At 48.6% G+C, this 16,968-nt stretch overlaps 4 protein-coding genes across 8 annotated transcripts in view; 2 read left to right on the forward strand and 2 right to left on the reverse strand.

Annotated features, from left to right (window-relative positions):
* The window catches only part of LOC11176119 (uncharacterized), a 74,226-nt gene extending 63,487 nt beyond the window's left edge, over positions 1-10,739 (forward strand). For all 5 annotated transcript variants that reach the window (XM_061652363.1, XM_061652364.1, XM_061652361.1 and 2 more), the window contains 2 exons: positions 2,908-3,117; positions 8,621-10,739. In XM_061652363.1, coding sequence (XP_061508347.1) covers positions 2,908-3,117; positions 8,621-9,243 — 833 coding nt within the window. In that variant the 3' untranslated portion in view covers positions 9,244-10,739. The remainder of the gene's footprint in view (positions 1-2,907; positions 3,118-8,620) is intronic.
* LOC1281940 (coiled-coil domain-containing protein 174) lies at positions 4,189-13,322 on the reverse strand. Its single transcript, XM_003435736.2, has 4 exons — positions 13,077-13,322; positions 12,580-13,001; positions 12,136-12,509; positions 4,189-5,323 (listed from the first exon to the last, which is right to left on the reverse strand). Exons 1-4 carry the CDS (start codon positions 13,116-13,118, stop codon positions 4,218-4,220), a joined length of 1,944 nt encoding a protein of 647 aa, XP_003435784.2. The 5' UTR covers positions 13,119-13,322; the 3' UTR covers positions 4,189-4,217.
* Positions 13,214-15,086, forward strand: LOC1281939 (alpha-1,3/1,6-mannosyltransferase ALG2). Its single transcript, XM_321925.4, has 2 exons — positions 13,214-13,343; positions 13,434-15,086. The coding sequence occupies exon 2, from the start codon at positions 13,436-13,438 to the stop codon at positions 14,675-14,677; it is 1,242 nt and encodes a 413-aa protein (XP_321925.3). The 5' UTR covers positions 13,214-13,343; positions 13,434-13,435; the 3' UTR covers positions 14,678-15,086.
* Positions 15,077-16,911, reverse strand: LOC1281938 (vacuolar protein sorting-associated protein 16B). Its single transcript, XM_321923.6, has 6 exons — positions 16,752-16,911; positions 16,155-16,666; positions 16,060-16,087; positions 15,851-15,998; positions 15,235-15,779; positions 15,077-15,157 (listed from the first exon to the last, which is right to left on the reverse strand). The coding sequence occupies exons 1-6, from the start codon at positions 16,818-16,820 to the stop codon at positions 15,116-15,118; spliced, it is 1,344 nt and encodes a 447-aa protein (XP_321923.6). The 5' UTR covers positions 16,821-16,911; the 3' UTR covers positions 15,077-15,115.
* Positions 16,912-16,968: the final 57 nt, after the last annotated feature.

Consider the following 16,968-nt stretch of genomic DNA (forward strand, 5'->3'; position numbering starts at 1 on the left):
CAGCACGGTGCCGGGCTCGCCCGTGACACATCGCATCGAGCACCGATGGTGGTGCAGGTCCGCAGGCAAATCGGAAACTCGAATCGGCACACGCCTAACGACTGGCGGTAAGCACGAAATGTAATCAAATAAAAAGCGCGCACGTGAATCAAAGATGGCGCTGTTTCGGTGCTAGGCGCAGAGAATCGACAGAACCGGGAGTTGTCTAGGCATCGGGAAATTGACGGGAAGAATTCGTAATGTTATTACTAATAATAGTAATAATAATGATAATAATGATAATAAAAGCAAGAACCGTCGTCGTACGAGTCGTCCCGCACGTGCAAGAATCGCGTTGTTGGCGCGCTCTCGACGACAGACTAGCGGCGGAAAGCATCGGCAAAAAAAGCCTAAAGCCCTTGAAAGGCAGACTAACGAAGGACGTAAAGCGTTCGACTGGGATCAGAGATGAATGGCCAATAGATAAATCCGAATTGGATGAAAGATGACATCGACAATAGAACAAGGGGGGCGGAGAGCATGGTCTCGGAAATGTTCGATCAAATAAGAAGCTGGTGTGTAGAATCTTGGAACGGAAACATTCGGTGCTTCCATTATACATATTACCATGCGAGGAACGCAAATTCATTGGAAACGACGTTTGAGTGAGTGTTAAAATTTTAAGTAACTGGCATGACACAACCATTCCCTGTTGGTTTCAGGTTCTACAGTCTCTAAAGCAAGCAAGGAGCCATTTACTCAAAAAAAAAAAAAACAAGAAATTCTTGGTAACGATGAGAGTGCAAAAAATCGGCCACAACTGTAATGTATGGCCTCCACTGGGTGTGTGTGTGTGAGTATTGCCCCAGCAATCGATCGAGAAATGAAAATGGATGGATGGGAAGCTCAGCTGTAATAGAGATTCCAACGAAAGCAACTCACTCTGCCAGGAGTAGTGAACCGCAAGCCGGCTCAATTGTGGAGTGCCATCAGAGCAGCTTTCATCCTTTTTCTTGCCGAACCGGCCAAACCATGTAAGGAGCTGCTGACTTCTGAACTGCCTGCTGAGGTCGATGGGCGAGGGCGAAAGAAAAAAAAAGGATCGCAGCATTCGACAATGGCACCGGGTCTCCGTGTGCATGTAACAATGCCGACACGTTCGAGGAGAGACTTCTCCACGCCAGGTTGGTTTCACCTGGTGTACAACTTTTCGGGCCAATGGGTGGATAAAGGGGCGCAATTGGTTCCGTGTGCTGAACGACTTTTCTTGGTAACGCTCAGGCGATCGAATGTTTGCCGGAAGAAGGTAGGGGAGAGGAGGTTGAAGGAACCCTTTTGCCTTCAATTGAGGATCCACGTTGGTTCGTGGTGCGGTGACAATAGCAAGGCTGGGGCGTGCGGGCGCACCCGCTCGCTTGCTTTCTGCTGAGCTTGCTGCTCTCGAGATCGATCCAGCAACTGACCGGGCGGCATCCCCGAAGCGGAGAACGAGAACCCTCTTAAATAAATCTCAATTACGACGACACGGGCAACGGTAAATAGCTTCTCACGTTTCATCGTTTGCCTGTGCCCGGTGACGCGATGGTTTGCCATTCGTCGGCTGTCGGCCCGGGGAACAACCCATTCCAATTACACCGAGAGGGCACCGAGCGCGCAGATGGGAATCAGTCGATCGTAACAACTCTCGGAAGGTTCGGCCGTTTGTTGGCCGCTGGGAACCCCGAAACCGGCCGGAGGAGGACAGTCGCGCGATTATTGCTCAATCATTTCGTCATTTTTCATTCATTCATTCATTCATTCGTTTCCATTCGGCGGCTACTACTCTCTCGGCAAGGGGGAAGGACACAGCCAACGACAGTCGTCTCCAACCATGTGGCCCACATTCGCTGGCCGTTTAAAGTGCAATTTTATTTCTCTTTAAATCAACCTCAAGATGAACTTGCTCGAAAACGGGGCAGATGCTGCACAGAAATGTGTCGGAAATGCGAAAGTAATAGATTGCAGTGGTCGGTACAAAGCGCGACCGGTACGGGTAAATTTGGTGAAATTATTTACATAGAAATTTGAATTTGAAGCACATGTGCGGGCGTACTTCACTTCAATGGTGGACCGATTCCTCAAACCCGGAATGCTATTAACGCAACCCATTTAGGAGAAGCTCTTTAGCAGGAAAATTGGCTTTAATGTATCTTTCATGTGATTCTCCACAAGGTGGTTACGGACAAATGGGAGTCGCTCGCATCGGTGGGGGTGGGGGTGGGCCGGGTGCCCTTTTATGCTGCACCATCGTCAGCTATTCTATGATATGTTGTATGATGTATGCTATCAAAACATTTCTTCGAACCTGAGCTCACAGTTAGCGAGTGAAGGTTTTTATTATTTTTGCTTCCTCTTTCTTCGCATCATATTTCCTTGCAGATGATGGGGAACTGGGTGTGTGTATGTGTGTGTATGTTTTTTGCATAACAGAAACACCCAGAAGAGGATTTCGTTTTCATTTCCCGTAATTAAATGATGCTGTGCTCTCGTGCGCCTTGCGGGCGTGCCGGCTGGTGACGCTGGTGCTGGAAGCCCATGTGCGAGAAGCGTAATAAAATCATCTTCTACTGGTGGTATTTTCGGCTTTGTTCTTACCGAGAACGCCATAGAAAGTGACGTATTAAATGGCAAAATATTACAAAGAAGTTGTGCTTAAATAGTAGCTGAACTCGATCGCTGGTTAGAGTGAAGCTGCTTTCATAAAAACTGTTTAACATGATAAAGTATTTTAAGTAATTGTAAAGTCGGTCCTGCTTTTGTCATATTAAAATGCAAATCCGCACGGAAATTGTTCCTCCACTAAAGCGGAATGGCATTCTTAACGCATGTGCAAAAATATTTCCGGTAATTTCTCTCATTCTTTCCATGCTTTGCTCACTATCTTTACAGCCCTGCTATGCATGAACGGGTGGTTGGTGCACGCCCGAAAGTGTTACATCTGTGGCGAGGGTGCCGATGGACCGTTCCGGACGCTGCCGACGCATCACGGCCAGAGCAGTGTGCCGACCGTGGAAGGCACTTGCGAAGACTTCCGGCCGGAGGAGAAGTATGCCTTCGACTGTCCACCAACGTACACGAGCTGTCTGACGCAGGTTGATGGTAAGTTACTGACTGTCTGTTCGCGCCGTGTGTGTGTGTGTGTTTGTTATAGAAAGTAGCTTTCCTCATCTTGTAATGAGCTAAGCCGGCGAGATAAATTTTGACAAATTTGTTGGCCGTAGCAGAATTTGTCCGAGCGGACGAGGTTAACGTTATGCCGGTAAAGTTTGGTTTTATCATCGCAAACATAATCGTAAAACAGATTTTTAAATCGGTTCATGTACTTCTGACGGGTCCCTGCTGTCCCTAGACCGGGCGCGTCCAAGTGTCCAACACCGAGCAACGTTGGGCACGTTGGGCAAGATGATGCTACGTTACGATTATGATGGTGACAAAAACGATAATGATCATGACACTGCCCTGTCGCCTGTACTCATCAGATGATCATGACGATAATGATGATGATGATGGCGGTGCTGATTCTGTTGATACTGATGGTAATGATGGTGGTAAGAGATTATTCCTAACTAACATGAAGCGAGAGAGGGCCACTCGAGAAAAGATACAAATGACAAGTGCACACACTTGAGCGCTGTGCTTTGTCGCATCGAGTATGAATGCACGAGGGGATGTATCACTCTTTCGCTTTCGGGTTCCAAAGGTGGCGTGTGGCGTTTTGTGCCTGGATGGCTTTTTTAGCTGCTCATTAAAACATATGGCTCTCAACCGTTACACTTTCCAGGAAGTAAAAGAAGTAACCAACGGCAGCCCTGAATGTGTGTCCCCTTGCCTTGAATGTTGAAACTCTCGGTTGCGGTTTACGCCGAAGGACAACCGTTCGTATTAACGCACTTGCCAGGGGTCTCATCATACCACCATCATGGCGCGCACACAGCTCAAATGTTTACTTTGCCCGCTTTTGATTATGTTCGCTCGAGTGCAGCGGTACAGCTAGAACGACGGTTGTAATTTGAAGTTTGAGAATATTATTATTTCTTCGTAACTCCACACACTGCTCGTTAACATTACTTTCGGATGACATACACACACAGCTAAGCGCCACGCTGATAGGATTGAACTAGTCAACGAAATGAAAGGTGAAATGTGTGATAAAATTCAAGCAAAACTCTGTTTGTTCCAGTCAAAACCATTTATCTTACTTAATAATCTGCATTTGATGTCCAGCGATTTTTGGTCCCCGGGCCACCTGATTTGTCCGATTGGTTTCTTAAGAATTTCAACCCCGCCTCAATCGATGCCTCCAGGTTTGTTCTATTTTCCGGGGCGACCGTTTGGCCTGCTGCAGGACGACTGCGACGCGCAGCATCCGACGGTCCGTAGTAATCGTACGTCGCCGGTGGCTCTATCTCAGCACCTTTCCTCGGCGGCAACACGGCTGCCTCCTCATCAGCTTCCCCGTCACTTAGCTCATTTCTAATGGGCACGGGAGCAGCCATCTTGGCGGGTGTTGACATTTCGACCGCGTTTAGATTCCGGCGCTTGAGCTCCTTTTTGGGAGGGTTCTTTTTTGTGGTGAAAAAGAGCGACCCTTTGGACGGTTCCTCATCCATCTCCTCCGGAAGCGGAATGTCCTCGAGCGCTCCTGCTTGGGTGGGATCGGTCATTAGAGGCATTGGACCGACGACGACCTCCTCATCATTATCGGACGATTCCGATTCGCTTTCGGGGGACGGACCACGACTATTCGCACGTGGCTTTTGTGTCCAACTCCGGGACCGTGCCGTACTGGCCGTTTCGACGGGTGGTGGTGCGAATTCGGCAATCCGTTCGCTTCGCTTTAGATCGTTCCATTCGTGCTGGGATAGAATGAATTTCTCCTTCGCCGGAACCCACTCCTTATCGTCGGGATTCTGCTCCTTGCCCTCGTCCCACGGCCGTACATGGTCCGCCCGTTCACGCTCCCTGCGGTGTTCTTCCTTTTCCTTTCGCTTGCGCTGCTTTTCCTCCGCCTTGCGTTTACGTCGTTCCTCCACCGGATCGTACAGCTGATCGGATGCTTCGGTCTGTTGTTGCTTGCTAGTGTCGTCGTCCTCCTCGGGCGGTAAACCTTGGCGTGCTCGCTGTCGTGCCCGGGCTGCCTTTACCCTGTCGGCGATGAGCTTGTCGCGTGCCTGCCGCAGTGCTTCGCGCTCCTTCTGCGCTTCCATCGTTGTTTCGCGTATTGAATCCAGCTCGTCCCGCTGTCGGTTGCGTTCCTCCTGGTCGGTGGAGAATGCATAGTACCCAACGCCGTGTAATCTTGCCTCTGGAAGGAAACGGAAACATGTGAAGCTTAATTAATGATTCCGTTTTTTCTATGAGCGCACACTGCAGCCAATTTCAGTAAGTGGAACCATTGCATTAGAATTAAATTTTTCTTCTTGTCTCTCATGCAAAATATGAATACTAAATTTGAAGCATATATTAATACGACAACCATTATCACAATGCACACAAATGGTGTAATGTTCTTTTCTTTTCCTCTCGCAATACCGCCGTCCAAACGCACCGATTGTGCAAGAGATTCAGCAAACGGTAGCGATTTTTGTCTGGTGCAAGTTTTTAATTAAATTGCTCCCCGTGCTCTCTCCCTCCAGAGGGAGGAGGGGAGGGATCTTTGTTCCATTCAAAGATTACACGCATTTGCCAGAAACAAGCTCGTACCACCATAGTGCCAAAATCACAGAGGAGGACAAAAGAAAACATGGACCTGGCTGGCCTGACGGCGAAAAGTTGCAATCCTTGCCGCAAACTCACCCGCACAGCTGGTCAGCTCAGTCAGGAGTGGACGCGGAATTGGGACGCGCGAGTGAAAATTAGTTTCAACCAATAGGAAATTGGTCCGTAGGGTAGGGCGTAGGGTTGCCAGGAGAAAAGAACCACATTTATTACATTATATTGTTTCTGTTTGCTGCCATCATCGACAGACGACCGCACAGCATGTTGCAATAACGGGTTAAACACACACACAAACAGTGCACAATTAAATTGGATTTCATCGGGCCAAAACACCGGGGAGGGCGGTTTTATTTCCGCCCTTTTTAATCGCCAATAATTGTCACTAAATGCGATACGCCAATGTGTTTGAACTGATCGTTTGGTGTGAGCTGTTTGGCGTTTCAATTTGCGTCCTCTAGATTATCCAAGTGTTGTGCGTTTTGTGAAGGGTTTTTTCGGTTGAAAAATGCTTGCCGTGGTTCTTTTTGATGGGAACAAAGCTCTCGTCTGTTTTTGTGTTTATTTCCCTCACTATCGGCATCTGCATCGACGAAGAAAGTCCCCAAAAGCGCCCATAGTAGTAGTAACACATCCTCACCTATCCATACCAACCAACCAGCATCAACCCACATCGAACGTCACGGAGCCTGGGAGTGAAAACTTTCCGTACCTGTGCACACCTTTTGCCCTTGTGCAAAAACGGGAAACGGGTAAAGATGGAAACGTTCCGGTAACGATGATGCTGTGCCTATGCAGTCGCTTCTATCTGCTATCTGCTGCTGCTGCTGCTGCCGCTACCGGGGAAAACTTTCTTCGTCCTCGGTAGAAAGTTTTCCCTCATTTTAGCATAGGCCTGCGTTACGGTTCGCGCTTATCGGCAAGACAAACCGCTTTCATTAACACAACCCATGGGTGGAAAGATGTGATCACAGAGAGAGAGAGACAGGGGGGGGGGAGTCACACACACACAAGGGAAGTATGGGCAGAAGTCAAGGCACGACGAAACGCAATAAGCAAAAGCGCACCAGACAGAACCAAACTTCACAAAACTCTTCAACTGCAGATGGTGGAGGTGGAGTGGCAATGGAGGGGGGGGACATTACTTCCAAGGACAAAGTACGTTCGGAAGCGCAAAAAGAAGGAGGATGTCACTTTCCCTTTCCCACGTCAGTGATCGAGGCAACTCGCTTTTTCCCATCCCAATCCGCTGCTTTTCCCGCATCCCTTAAATGCTTCAAACAAATCATTATCAACAACAGACTTTGATGGTTGTTGGCGCAAAGGGGGGAGGGGGGGGATGTTGCAGTTAGAGAGGAGAAGGTATGCAATCTCAATATAAACAGGCAACACGTTCTAACACAAACACACACACACACATAAAAAGCGCGCTCTAAACGCTCCGTAATACCGCGCACAGCGAATGGGGAAAAGCGAATTTAATTTTAATGATATTCCTTTCAAAAAAGCTCCATCCCTCTCTACGCTGCTGAAGGCTGTATGCTCTCCACAGCAACACGTGGAGCGACTGCAGGAGATGGGGAGAAAAGGGACGGATTCCGGTGTTCGATGTGACACATTGAAAATCGCGCAAATGGTATGACATCTTAATGGACCTCGCTTGTCTTGTCCTCCGCGTTCTCCTACTCCGCTCATGCTGTTTCTCTTGCACGGGGTTTCCACTGGCGCTTCGAAGCAGGATTTATGGCCCGGCATCGTTCACGTATGCGGAACCGAGCCGTGCGGTTCTAAAACCGTCTACAACCGTCGTCGTATCGTGCGTACCACAACCGGTAGTGTGTACGGTAAACGTGCGAGCCTCCCCGGTGGTCGATGACAGGATTCATTTTTAATGAAGATTGAAAGTTTATTAGTTCTACACGCACCCGGAAGAGAAAAGCCGGTTGCTATGATCTGTCGGTGTGAGTGTGTGTGTGTATTATACAGTTCCGCCTACCGGAAACAGTTAGCGGTTTTATGGGATTGCAGAGCAGGCAATGAAAAATTAAAGTTTTACTCAGGAACTCGAACCGGTTTTGGAAAAGAATCCTTCTCAAACATGGTAATTTGGAGTAAATGGATGAGAAATTGAAAGTGATCATGCGACAAACGCCAAACCCCTTACCGTAATCAATTAGACGAAGGTAGTGTACCACACCAACAAAACTGTTTAGTTTTAGAAAACACTCTAACCCTAAGAACAGTACATAAAACCCAGGACCCAGTAAAAATTTCACATTTTGTAAAAAAAACCTCCGTGTGTTGCGATCGCGTGAAGGAAATCATGCAATAAAGCAATTCAACCATTGGCGTACAGTTTCTTTTTCTGCGAACAAATTAATGTCCTTTTTTGCGCCACAAAGCCACGTGGCATTTTTCTGCACCCTCCTCTGTGGCTGCCGCCAAACAAAAAAATTTAGTCTCGAACCGCGCGCAATTATAATTTCTTATGCAAATTTCTAGCCTGCGCGAGTATGAATATTTTCCCTTCTACTGCAAACGCTGATTTATTGACGTCCTTGTACTTTTTACGACCGAAAACAAGCAAAAAAAACCACACACACAAGTCAACGTCAACGGCCCTCAATGCCCCAACACCATTCGGCAACCTTTCCGTGCGATTTTGTTGGAGTTAGTCACGATCGGTGTGGAAATTTATTACCGTCTAATTGTAACGTTTGTAATGTTGTAAGTGGGTGTGTGTGTGTTGGGGCGTTAGAATGAAAGGGTTGATTCCTCCAATGAGTAATGGGGGAAAACGACGCTCCTGCTTGTTGTGTTCGTTAAACAACAAAATTAAGACATCAACTGATTTGTTATTTCTTTTTGTTTCCCTTCTCTTCTGCAGGTGATATCGAGATACGAACGTGCGGTGAAAATCTGGCCATCAACGATTGCAAGAGTGCAAACAGCATCGACTACTGTTACTGCAGCACGGACCTGTGCAACCAGCTGACCCGTGCCGAGATCCGCCGGTCGATCGAAACCTCGCTGATGCATGCGCATCACCGGAACCGGCTGGGCGGTGGTGCTGGTATGCATCATCAGCTACCGCCCAACAACAGCGATGACGAGGATATGGCCGAATCCTCCGGTATGGATGGGGACCGAAGCGAAACGCACCATCGTACGCTGCCGTCGTCGCGTTCGTCCTCGCAGCAGCACCACCGAGAGATGCTGCACAATGGCGGTGGCGGTGCAATTGTTGCTCCCGGCCATCGGGACGTCACGACGCAACTCACCATTACGCTCAAGCCGGTAGCGACAACGGCCGATCGGCGAAGCAAGGAAGACTCGAACGGCACCGCCTCGTCGGATCGAAGCAGAGATGGCAACGCTATTCCGAGCACGAGCAGCAGCTCGGCACCATCCTCCTGCAGCTCTGTGGGCCGACTGGTTGTTTTTGCCAGCTGTTCGGTGCTCCTGTTTGCCACACTGCAACACTTTCCAATCAACACCGATCCGTACTAAACCGTGGGCCTCTGTTGGGGCCGAACCGTAATTTGCAAACGCCCGACTGCATTCCAAGAATGAAGCTCACACCACCGGCGACAGAGCCCGGTGCGCGAAAGTGATTTGTGTGTGTGTGTGTGAGAGAGAGAGAGAGTGGCGTTAGCTGTGATGATGCTAAGCGTTTTCGTCGTCTTGGTCGTCGTTGATCCGCAAGATCCGAAATTAAACGCAAAACAGAAAATAAAACCATAACCCAATGGTAGCGAATTTTCCTTTCGGTGCATAGAAGAGTAAGTAGACAAAAAGGATAGTGTCCTTGCCATCTCCCCGCATCCCCGTATCCCCCTGTCTTCTGGGGGGTTTTGGATCGATTAGTAGATTAGTAGTAATCATGTTTCACGCAGCATGAGTACACCACCACCACCACCGTTGAAACGCACTCACACGGCAGAACGACACTATTTGTGCGGTGCCATACATCGGTTCAATCTGTTCCGCCGCTAGTCCTTCGGTCTGCAATAATTATCTGTACACCACGCGAGAGCGCGCGGGATAAGGGCTGTAGACATCTGTACATAATTGTAAATAGCGAAAACAGCCACTAAACCTACAGCCACTACTACCAATGGCTACGTTCTGCATCGTCGACGACGACGAGCTAAATCTATCATGTATTCTATTATCGTAAACAACTTCTTCTCATTCCATCCCTTCCCGCAAACTAAAAGGACACACACGCAGCAATACACGTAGGCAATAGTCGGTTAGAGCGGAACGTGAAGCAAGCGACCACGGCGCGAGTAGCAATAGTAGTAGTAGTAGTAGTAGTAGTAGAACCAGGTTAGGCTGTATTGGATTATAGGATGAAAGCAGCAGCAGCAGCAGCAGTAGGATGTAGTTTTGTGTGTATCTTCCCGCCACCGGGCACAATTTTGTCCGCAAATGAGCTTCGTGGGAGAGCTTCGTTTTGTTTCAGGGGCCACACACCAATCGCTCAACTATCCCCAAAAATGCTCCCTTCCCGGAGGCTACGATTGCCGCCAGTAGAGAGAAGTCGAGTTGACATGTGTGTTCGTGTGTGTGTGTGTGTTTGTTTGTGTGTGTCGTTCTCTTATTAATCTTCACAAATCTAGGCATTTTCTTGGAGCGGTGGTGTAATTCGAGTATTTAGCGGGGACAGTATTGCAATAAGGCGGAATGAGGAGAAAAACGTCGACAGCTCAAAGCAAGGGAAATGAAGTAACCGACAAGCAGAGTTCGTGGAAAGTGAGTGCTTGATTAGTATTAGAAAGAAGGAACAAAATTGTACGCAATTTGTTCGAATTTCACCCATGTACACACAAGCAAACGCAACAGTAGCGGAATGGAAAGTACAGGAACTGGCTGCATCGGTCGGAACGTGTTGTATTGAATGTTAGAATTAGCGCCGATTTGTATCGAATACAAGTATCCCGAAGTATTACAAGTCGATCCAGAAAAATGAACAGAAAATAAACTCCAGAAATAACAAAAAACCGGTTGAAATATGCTGAAACACGGATGCGGATGCTGTGAAAAGGGGCACAAGCAACCCGTAGGCCGGTGCGAAATATCACAATTCAACGTGCTCGAGCCATGAAACATTTCCTCGTCGGAAGCGTAAGCCGGGTAGGTAAAGCGCACATTTCAAATGTCCGGAACCGGTGGCGCTATTTCCGACAGCCACATTATGCGTGCCGCAAGTAAGTGGATCTGCAAATTATCACTAACAACTAATGCGCGATGGGGCGGCCTCAATCTCGCGCTTTTGGGGGGGATGTGCAAATTTGCATAACAACTTTCGGAAGTGCGTATTTGCCGCCTCCCTTTCCACTGGCGAGCAGTTTTAACTCTCGCACACCACATGAAAGTCGTGGTCCGGTGTCGTGTTCAATCGTGCCAGATTTAACACATACCCTGGGCGGGTTCACTCTTCGCTTGCTACCCTCGTTTAATGGTAAATTAGCTGGCCACGCCAATGATGGCAGTGCTAGTGCATCCCCTCGCTCTATGACACATGGCTGTGTGTATGACACATTGGCTTCCCTTTTATGATGGTCTGCAAATCAATTCCATTGGGTCAATTCTTGTTGATGGCGGGAGATGTGGTGCAACTGAATCCAACCATCCGGTGGATTTGGATTACGAACCACAATGTAGCTGAATAGTGTTGTTACACGAGGTCGATGGAGTTGAATGGCGTGCAGAAGCATATTTAGATTGTTTAATCTCTTGCATCGAGTGCATCGTATTACAACTAACTCAATCATTACAATACTGTGAATTGACACTTGTTTAAGTATGAATGTTTTGCGTTTGGATTCAATTAATGTAATTCTATGTGACGGAATCAACTGCAGCAGTTCGACCCTTCAAATCATGCAATCATCCTTCGATTTACATATGTATGGTGATGTTTAATCGACCAAACCACTGACTGTCCTACTCTGGCACAAAACCCGAAGACTACTACTGCATGTTAAAGGACTCTTAGTGTCTGATAAAAAGGCCAAAGGCACGGAGATGTTTACGACTCAGCATAGTCATGAATAGACCGCAGTGTCTATCCAACTGGATGTTACAAAAGCTCGACTCAATATCATGCTCGTCGTGGGTTCAAGCCTTACATGGACCGCCTCCCCGTACCAAGGACTGATTATCCGGTTGCGTAGTATCTGAATAACTCTCAAAAGTCTATATAGAACTAGAACGGCATGTCCGCGCAGGACGGTACGCCAAATAGAAAAAAAAACATTGTAACAGTATCGTCTCTTAGCAAATGGAGAGACACATTGACAAAACAAGCTACCCATTTGCAATGTTCTTCGTACCAAAAGCCATTTATACAACAGTTCCGTAACGTATAAACAAAAAACAACTGTCTGTACTTACCATTAAACAGCACGTCCTGGTAGTGTATGGAACCCTTCTCCAGATTAGCTTCTTCCTGCTGTGCCCACTGCTCTTTCATCTCCAGGAACCGTTCACCCAGATCTGTATCGTCTGTTCGACTCATCGCAGGAGGCATTGGACCGACAATTTCACCGTCCTCGTCTTCCTGTTCTTGTGCATCCGTGCTGGTACTAGGCAACGTCTCTCTCGCTGGTGGTACGGTATGCACACTAGAAGCACCTTGCAAATCCTCTCTGCGTTGTCCTTCGCGCGGTGCCATCGATTTAGCCAGCTCCTTATCACGAGCCAAACACTCTTTCAAGTCCTTCTTGAGACACTTTCTCGTGCGTCCTAAGCAATCGGTGTACTCAACCCTGCCAAAAGAAGAAACCGTGCTGTGTCAATACGAAGAAATACACTCAACGGTAAGCAGCTGCTCCTTACCATTTGTCTCCGTCTTCCACACCTTCACTGTCCGAGTCGGACGATTCCGAGTCTGTGCTGCTCTCTTCGGCCGAATGTTCGGAGGAGCTGTACACCGGTTTGGTATCCTGCTTCTTTTTGTTAAACATAACGAGACTGTTTTCGTCGCTGTTTAGCGAACCGCCGGCTGCAACCATTCGGTCGTAGTATTTCGCTTTTGCCACCAGCATTTGTTTCGACCGGGCGAGCTGTGCCGAATCTTCCAGCTCTGTGACCACCGGCTGCGAACTATCCTTCTTTTCTCGGCGTTCCTTTCGCTTCGCCGATACATCTTTCTCCGGTTTGGGGACTTTCTTCGGCACGAAATCGTCGATCGAAGTGGACGCCTTTGCTCTGCCCACCTCTTCCTGTTTGCGCAACAGTTCCGCCTTCAAACTGAGAAGCTGTAAGCAATGTACGAACAAAAGTAAACTCAATGCACAATATTCTGTTTCCATTTTATGCAGTAAAATACTTACGGAAGATTTATCAATCTCTATTTTTCGGTTGGGATCGTTCATTGCTGCACAGTTTGTTTACACAGTTTGTTTGGTTATGCCGCTGCTCTGACAGAGGACTGCTGCGTCCAATCAGCTGTTTAGCGGAGCACGTCCGCAGAGTATGTTTTTCTTTCGTGTGACAACGTGTTTTGACAGGTTTCGGTCGTGCTTCACTTTCGGTGCTGTTTTGCTGGCACACAACACGTATTTGCGGTTTTCGCCGTCGACAGGGGCATTTTTTCACAGGTATGTGGTCGTTTTGTTTTTATCGTATCGTTTTCCTCCCTTCGACGTCCTGTGTTAAGTAAGACCCTTTTCTTTGATCGCCACGTGCAGACATGGTGCGTGTACTGTTTGTTCATCCGGATCTGGGCATTGGCGGTGCGGAACGGCTGGTCGTGGATGCTGCACTGGCTTTGCAGAGCAAGGGCCACACGGTCAGCTTTCTGACGAACCATCACGATCCGAACCACTGTTTCGACGAGACGAAGGATGGTCGCTTGCCGGTGATGACAGTCGGCGACTGGCTGCCGAGAGACATCTTTGGCAAGTTTTACGCCGTGTGCGCCTACATACGCATGCTGTACGCTGCCTTCTACTACAGTCTGTTCCTGTCCAAGAAGGAACCGGTCGATGTCGTGTTTTGCGATTTGATTTCGCTAGGCATTCCCATTTTTCGACTCGCCAGGCCCAACCCAAAGATCCTGTTCTACTGTCACTACCCCGACCAGCTGCTTTCGAAGCCGGGCAACCTGCTGAAACAGTGCTACCGCATGCCGCTCAACTACCTCGAGGAAGTGACTACGGCCCAGGCCGATGGCATCCTGGTGAACAGCAAGTTCACCAGCCGCGTGTTTAAGGAAACGTTCAAGCGCATCGCAACCGACCCGGATGTGCTGTATCCGTCGCTAAACACCAGGTTCTTTGACGAAACCGCCATCGAAGAGTCCGACCAGGTGGTGAAGCTACCGAACGACGCGTTCGTCTTCCTGTCCATCAATCGGTACGAGCGGAAGAAAAACCTTGCGCTCGCTTTGCACGCCTTCAAGGCGTTGCAGGACCTGGTGTCCGCGAGCGAGTGGCACAAGGTGTGTCTCATTATGGCCGGCGGGTATGACGATCGTGTGATGGAAAACGTGGAACATTATGACGAGCTGGAGGAGCTGGCAGAAGACATGCAGATACGAGCCAAAGTGCGCCTGCTACGATCTCCCACCGATCGTCAAAAGCTGTTCCTATTGCATCGTGCCCAAGCGCTGGTTTACACACCCGAGTTCGAGCACTTCGGAATCGTCCCGCTGGAGGGAATGTACCTTTCGAAGCCCGTCATTGCCGCCAACAGTGGCGGACCGATGGAGACCATCATTCACGAGCAGACGGGCTTTTTGTGCGAGCCCGTGCCGAAGGAGTTTGCCGCCGCAATGGCAAAGCTGGTGCGAGACGACAAGCACTGCGAACGCATGGGCGCCATGGGGCGGAAGCGCGTTCAGCAGCGCTTTTCCTTCGAAGCGTTCAGCACCAAGCTGGACAACGTTGTGACCGATCTGATTCAGCGGGATGGTGAGAAAAAGTTCAAATAGCATAGGTGGTGCCTGTTGCTTTCCACCCTGTTGGCGATCCATGGCACGCCCGGATTCGGCTGTGACTACCCATGGCAACCGATGTTTGCATTTCCAGTGGGGCGATAAAATGGCGGCCGCACAAACCCGATGGCAAAGAATTTCGATGTAAATTGCGTATCTCTCCGACCGGCCAGTCGGTCGGTCACTTATTAATTACACAGTCCATGATATCTTAATGCACGTAGTAGTCGATGCTTAACAATAATAATAATAAGCGCCATTAGTCCCAGTAGTGTTGTACGAGTTGTAGTTGATGTTTTAGCACATTCTCAAATAAAATTCCAAAGTAAGGAGCCTCTTTCGACCGCATCGATGGGCCATGTTCGTCCGCGATGGTAAAGAATTAGGCATTTTGAATTCATTCAAATAACGCGTTGCGTTGTTTTTATTTCATCATCATTTTATCAACTTCATTGCATCACTTTTCCATTTGTTGTTCTGAAAGAGAAGATGGGGACAAAGTAATGGCATTTCTGTTGTACAACGTTCAAATGCAGCCATGCATCAATACTCACCAATGATTTTAGAGCATTTTCCGCATACAAACGTTCCTCCGTCCCGCTATCCAGTGTGCTTCGGTAAGCCTCCAGCTCGGCGCGATCTTTCAGCAGCACCAGCGCATCCACAATGCCGTGCTTGGATTGTACCTTCCTCGCAAGTGCCAGCCGCCTTTGCGGATCCTCTACCTTCGCGAGGAATGTGTTCAGAACCGGATCCGGTGCGTGCAGTGCATGCAGCCGCAATATCGTGCGATCGATGGGAATGTTAATTTTAAACGACTTTTGCTTTAAATTCAACCACGCTTTACGCTCGAAAATGTGGTCAAAGTCTAGCCACGCCTGCTGCTTCGCACGTTCATTCAAGGCGATCCATTCGAACTGGGCCTGCGAGACCTGGTGGTACTCGCTCAGCTTGAACGGGTTGTCGTTCGTCTGCAGCGAGGTGTCGCCCCATTTGTACTTCCCGCAGACGTAGTTTAACGTTTCCAGCACCGACTTATCCTGAATGGCGACCGCTTTGCTGCCGCCACCCGACGAATGGAGCTCGCCCATTTGATATTCTGAAGCGGAGGGAACACAGCACACAGCATTTACAGAGCGCGGGGCATTTCCGATCGCTATCCGAACTCACCTAACAGATTCATATAGTTGGCCACCAATTGCGCGTAGAACGAGTTCGCGCCCGGCTGAGAGAAATAGTCGCTGTAAATCTTTTTCAACCGTTGTCGCTTTATATCGAGATTCGATGTGCTGCACACAAATATGGAAAATTGAAGCAACTGAAATGCAAGAAGAAGCATTAAATACGGTAAAAAAGGTGTTTTGAAGTGGTTCTCTTACGCTCGCTTCGTGGTGTCGGCCTAGAAATCTGCAAAAAGAAAGGAAACGTGGTTGAAAAATGTAATTCTATCCCACAGAATATCGCACACACGTACACCAACAAATCAGTACATTCGGTCACTTTCAATCGAAGCGACAAATAATTCACATAATGATAAACGGCTTCCGGTCGCGTTTGAAGCAGCGTGTAGAAGAGTTTCTTCTTCAGCGTTTGGTCGAGGAAGAGGGTAACTTTCAGAATCGCGTTACCGCTGCCGGACGCGATGGCCTCGTCGAGCAGTTGCTCCTTTTCCGCCATCGAGCGAAACATTTCCAGCGAGCATGGCTTGCCAAGGATAAGCTTCCGCACGACCGATTCCGTCGACGGTGCGTAGTTAAACTCCTGTATCTTTTTTCGCAGCAGCTTCACTTCCTCCTCGAGCGAGATGCCCTTCGGGATGGTCATTTCATTGCGCGACTGCTCCTGCAATATCAGCTCGAGATTCTCGTCCGAAATGATTGTGTGTAGTGGGAGTTCGATCTGACCAGTGCCATAGTTTGCTTCCGATGCAGTGTCCTCCCCGAACAGGGTTCGTTTGTTGTTGGTCGCTATTTCGAGCACGGCCACCTGTTAACGAGCGACGGAGCAGGGAGAGTTGCATGTGTTGGATTGGTGCCAGCATGACGCACACAACGTATAATGGCGTACTTACATCATCTTCATCAAAGTTGAATGATTTGTTTGCCGAATCGTTCCAATAATCGTCATCTTTCGATTCCATTTGCACAAATTGCGCGGCGCACAAGAACGTTTCCAAGGGGACGAATGGCCGACTGGTTGATGTTCATCAAAACAACAACAAACCTGGTACGGCTGACAGCTGATATTTGAATTTGGTGTAAAACCGTTGGTAATAAAAACTTCATCTT

Source organism: Anopheles gambiae, chromosome 2 (assembly GCF_943734735.2).
Source record: "Anopheles gambiae chromosome 2, idAnoGambNW_F1_1, whole genome shotgun sequence".
Classification (NCBI taxonomy): Eukaryota; Metazoa; Arthropoda; class Insecta; order Diptera; family Culicidae; genus Anopheles; species Anopheles gambiae.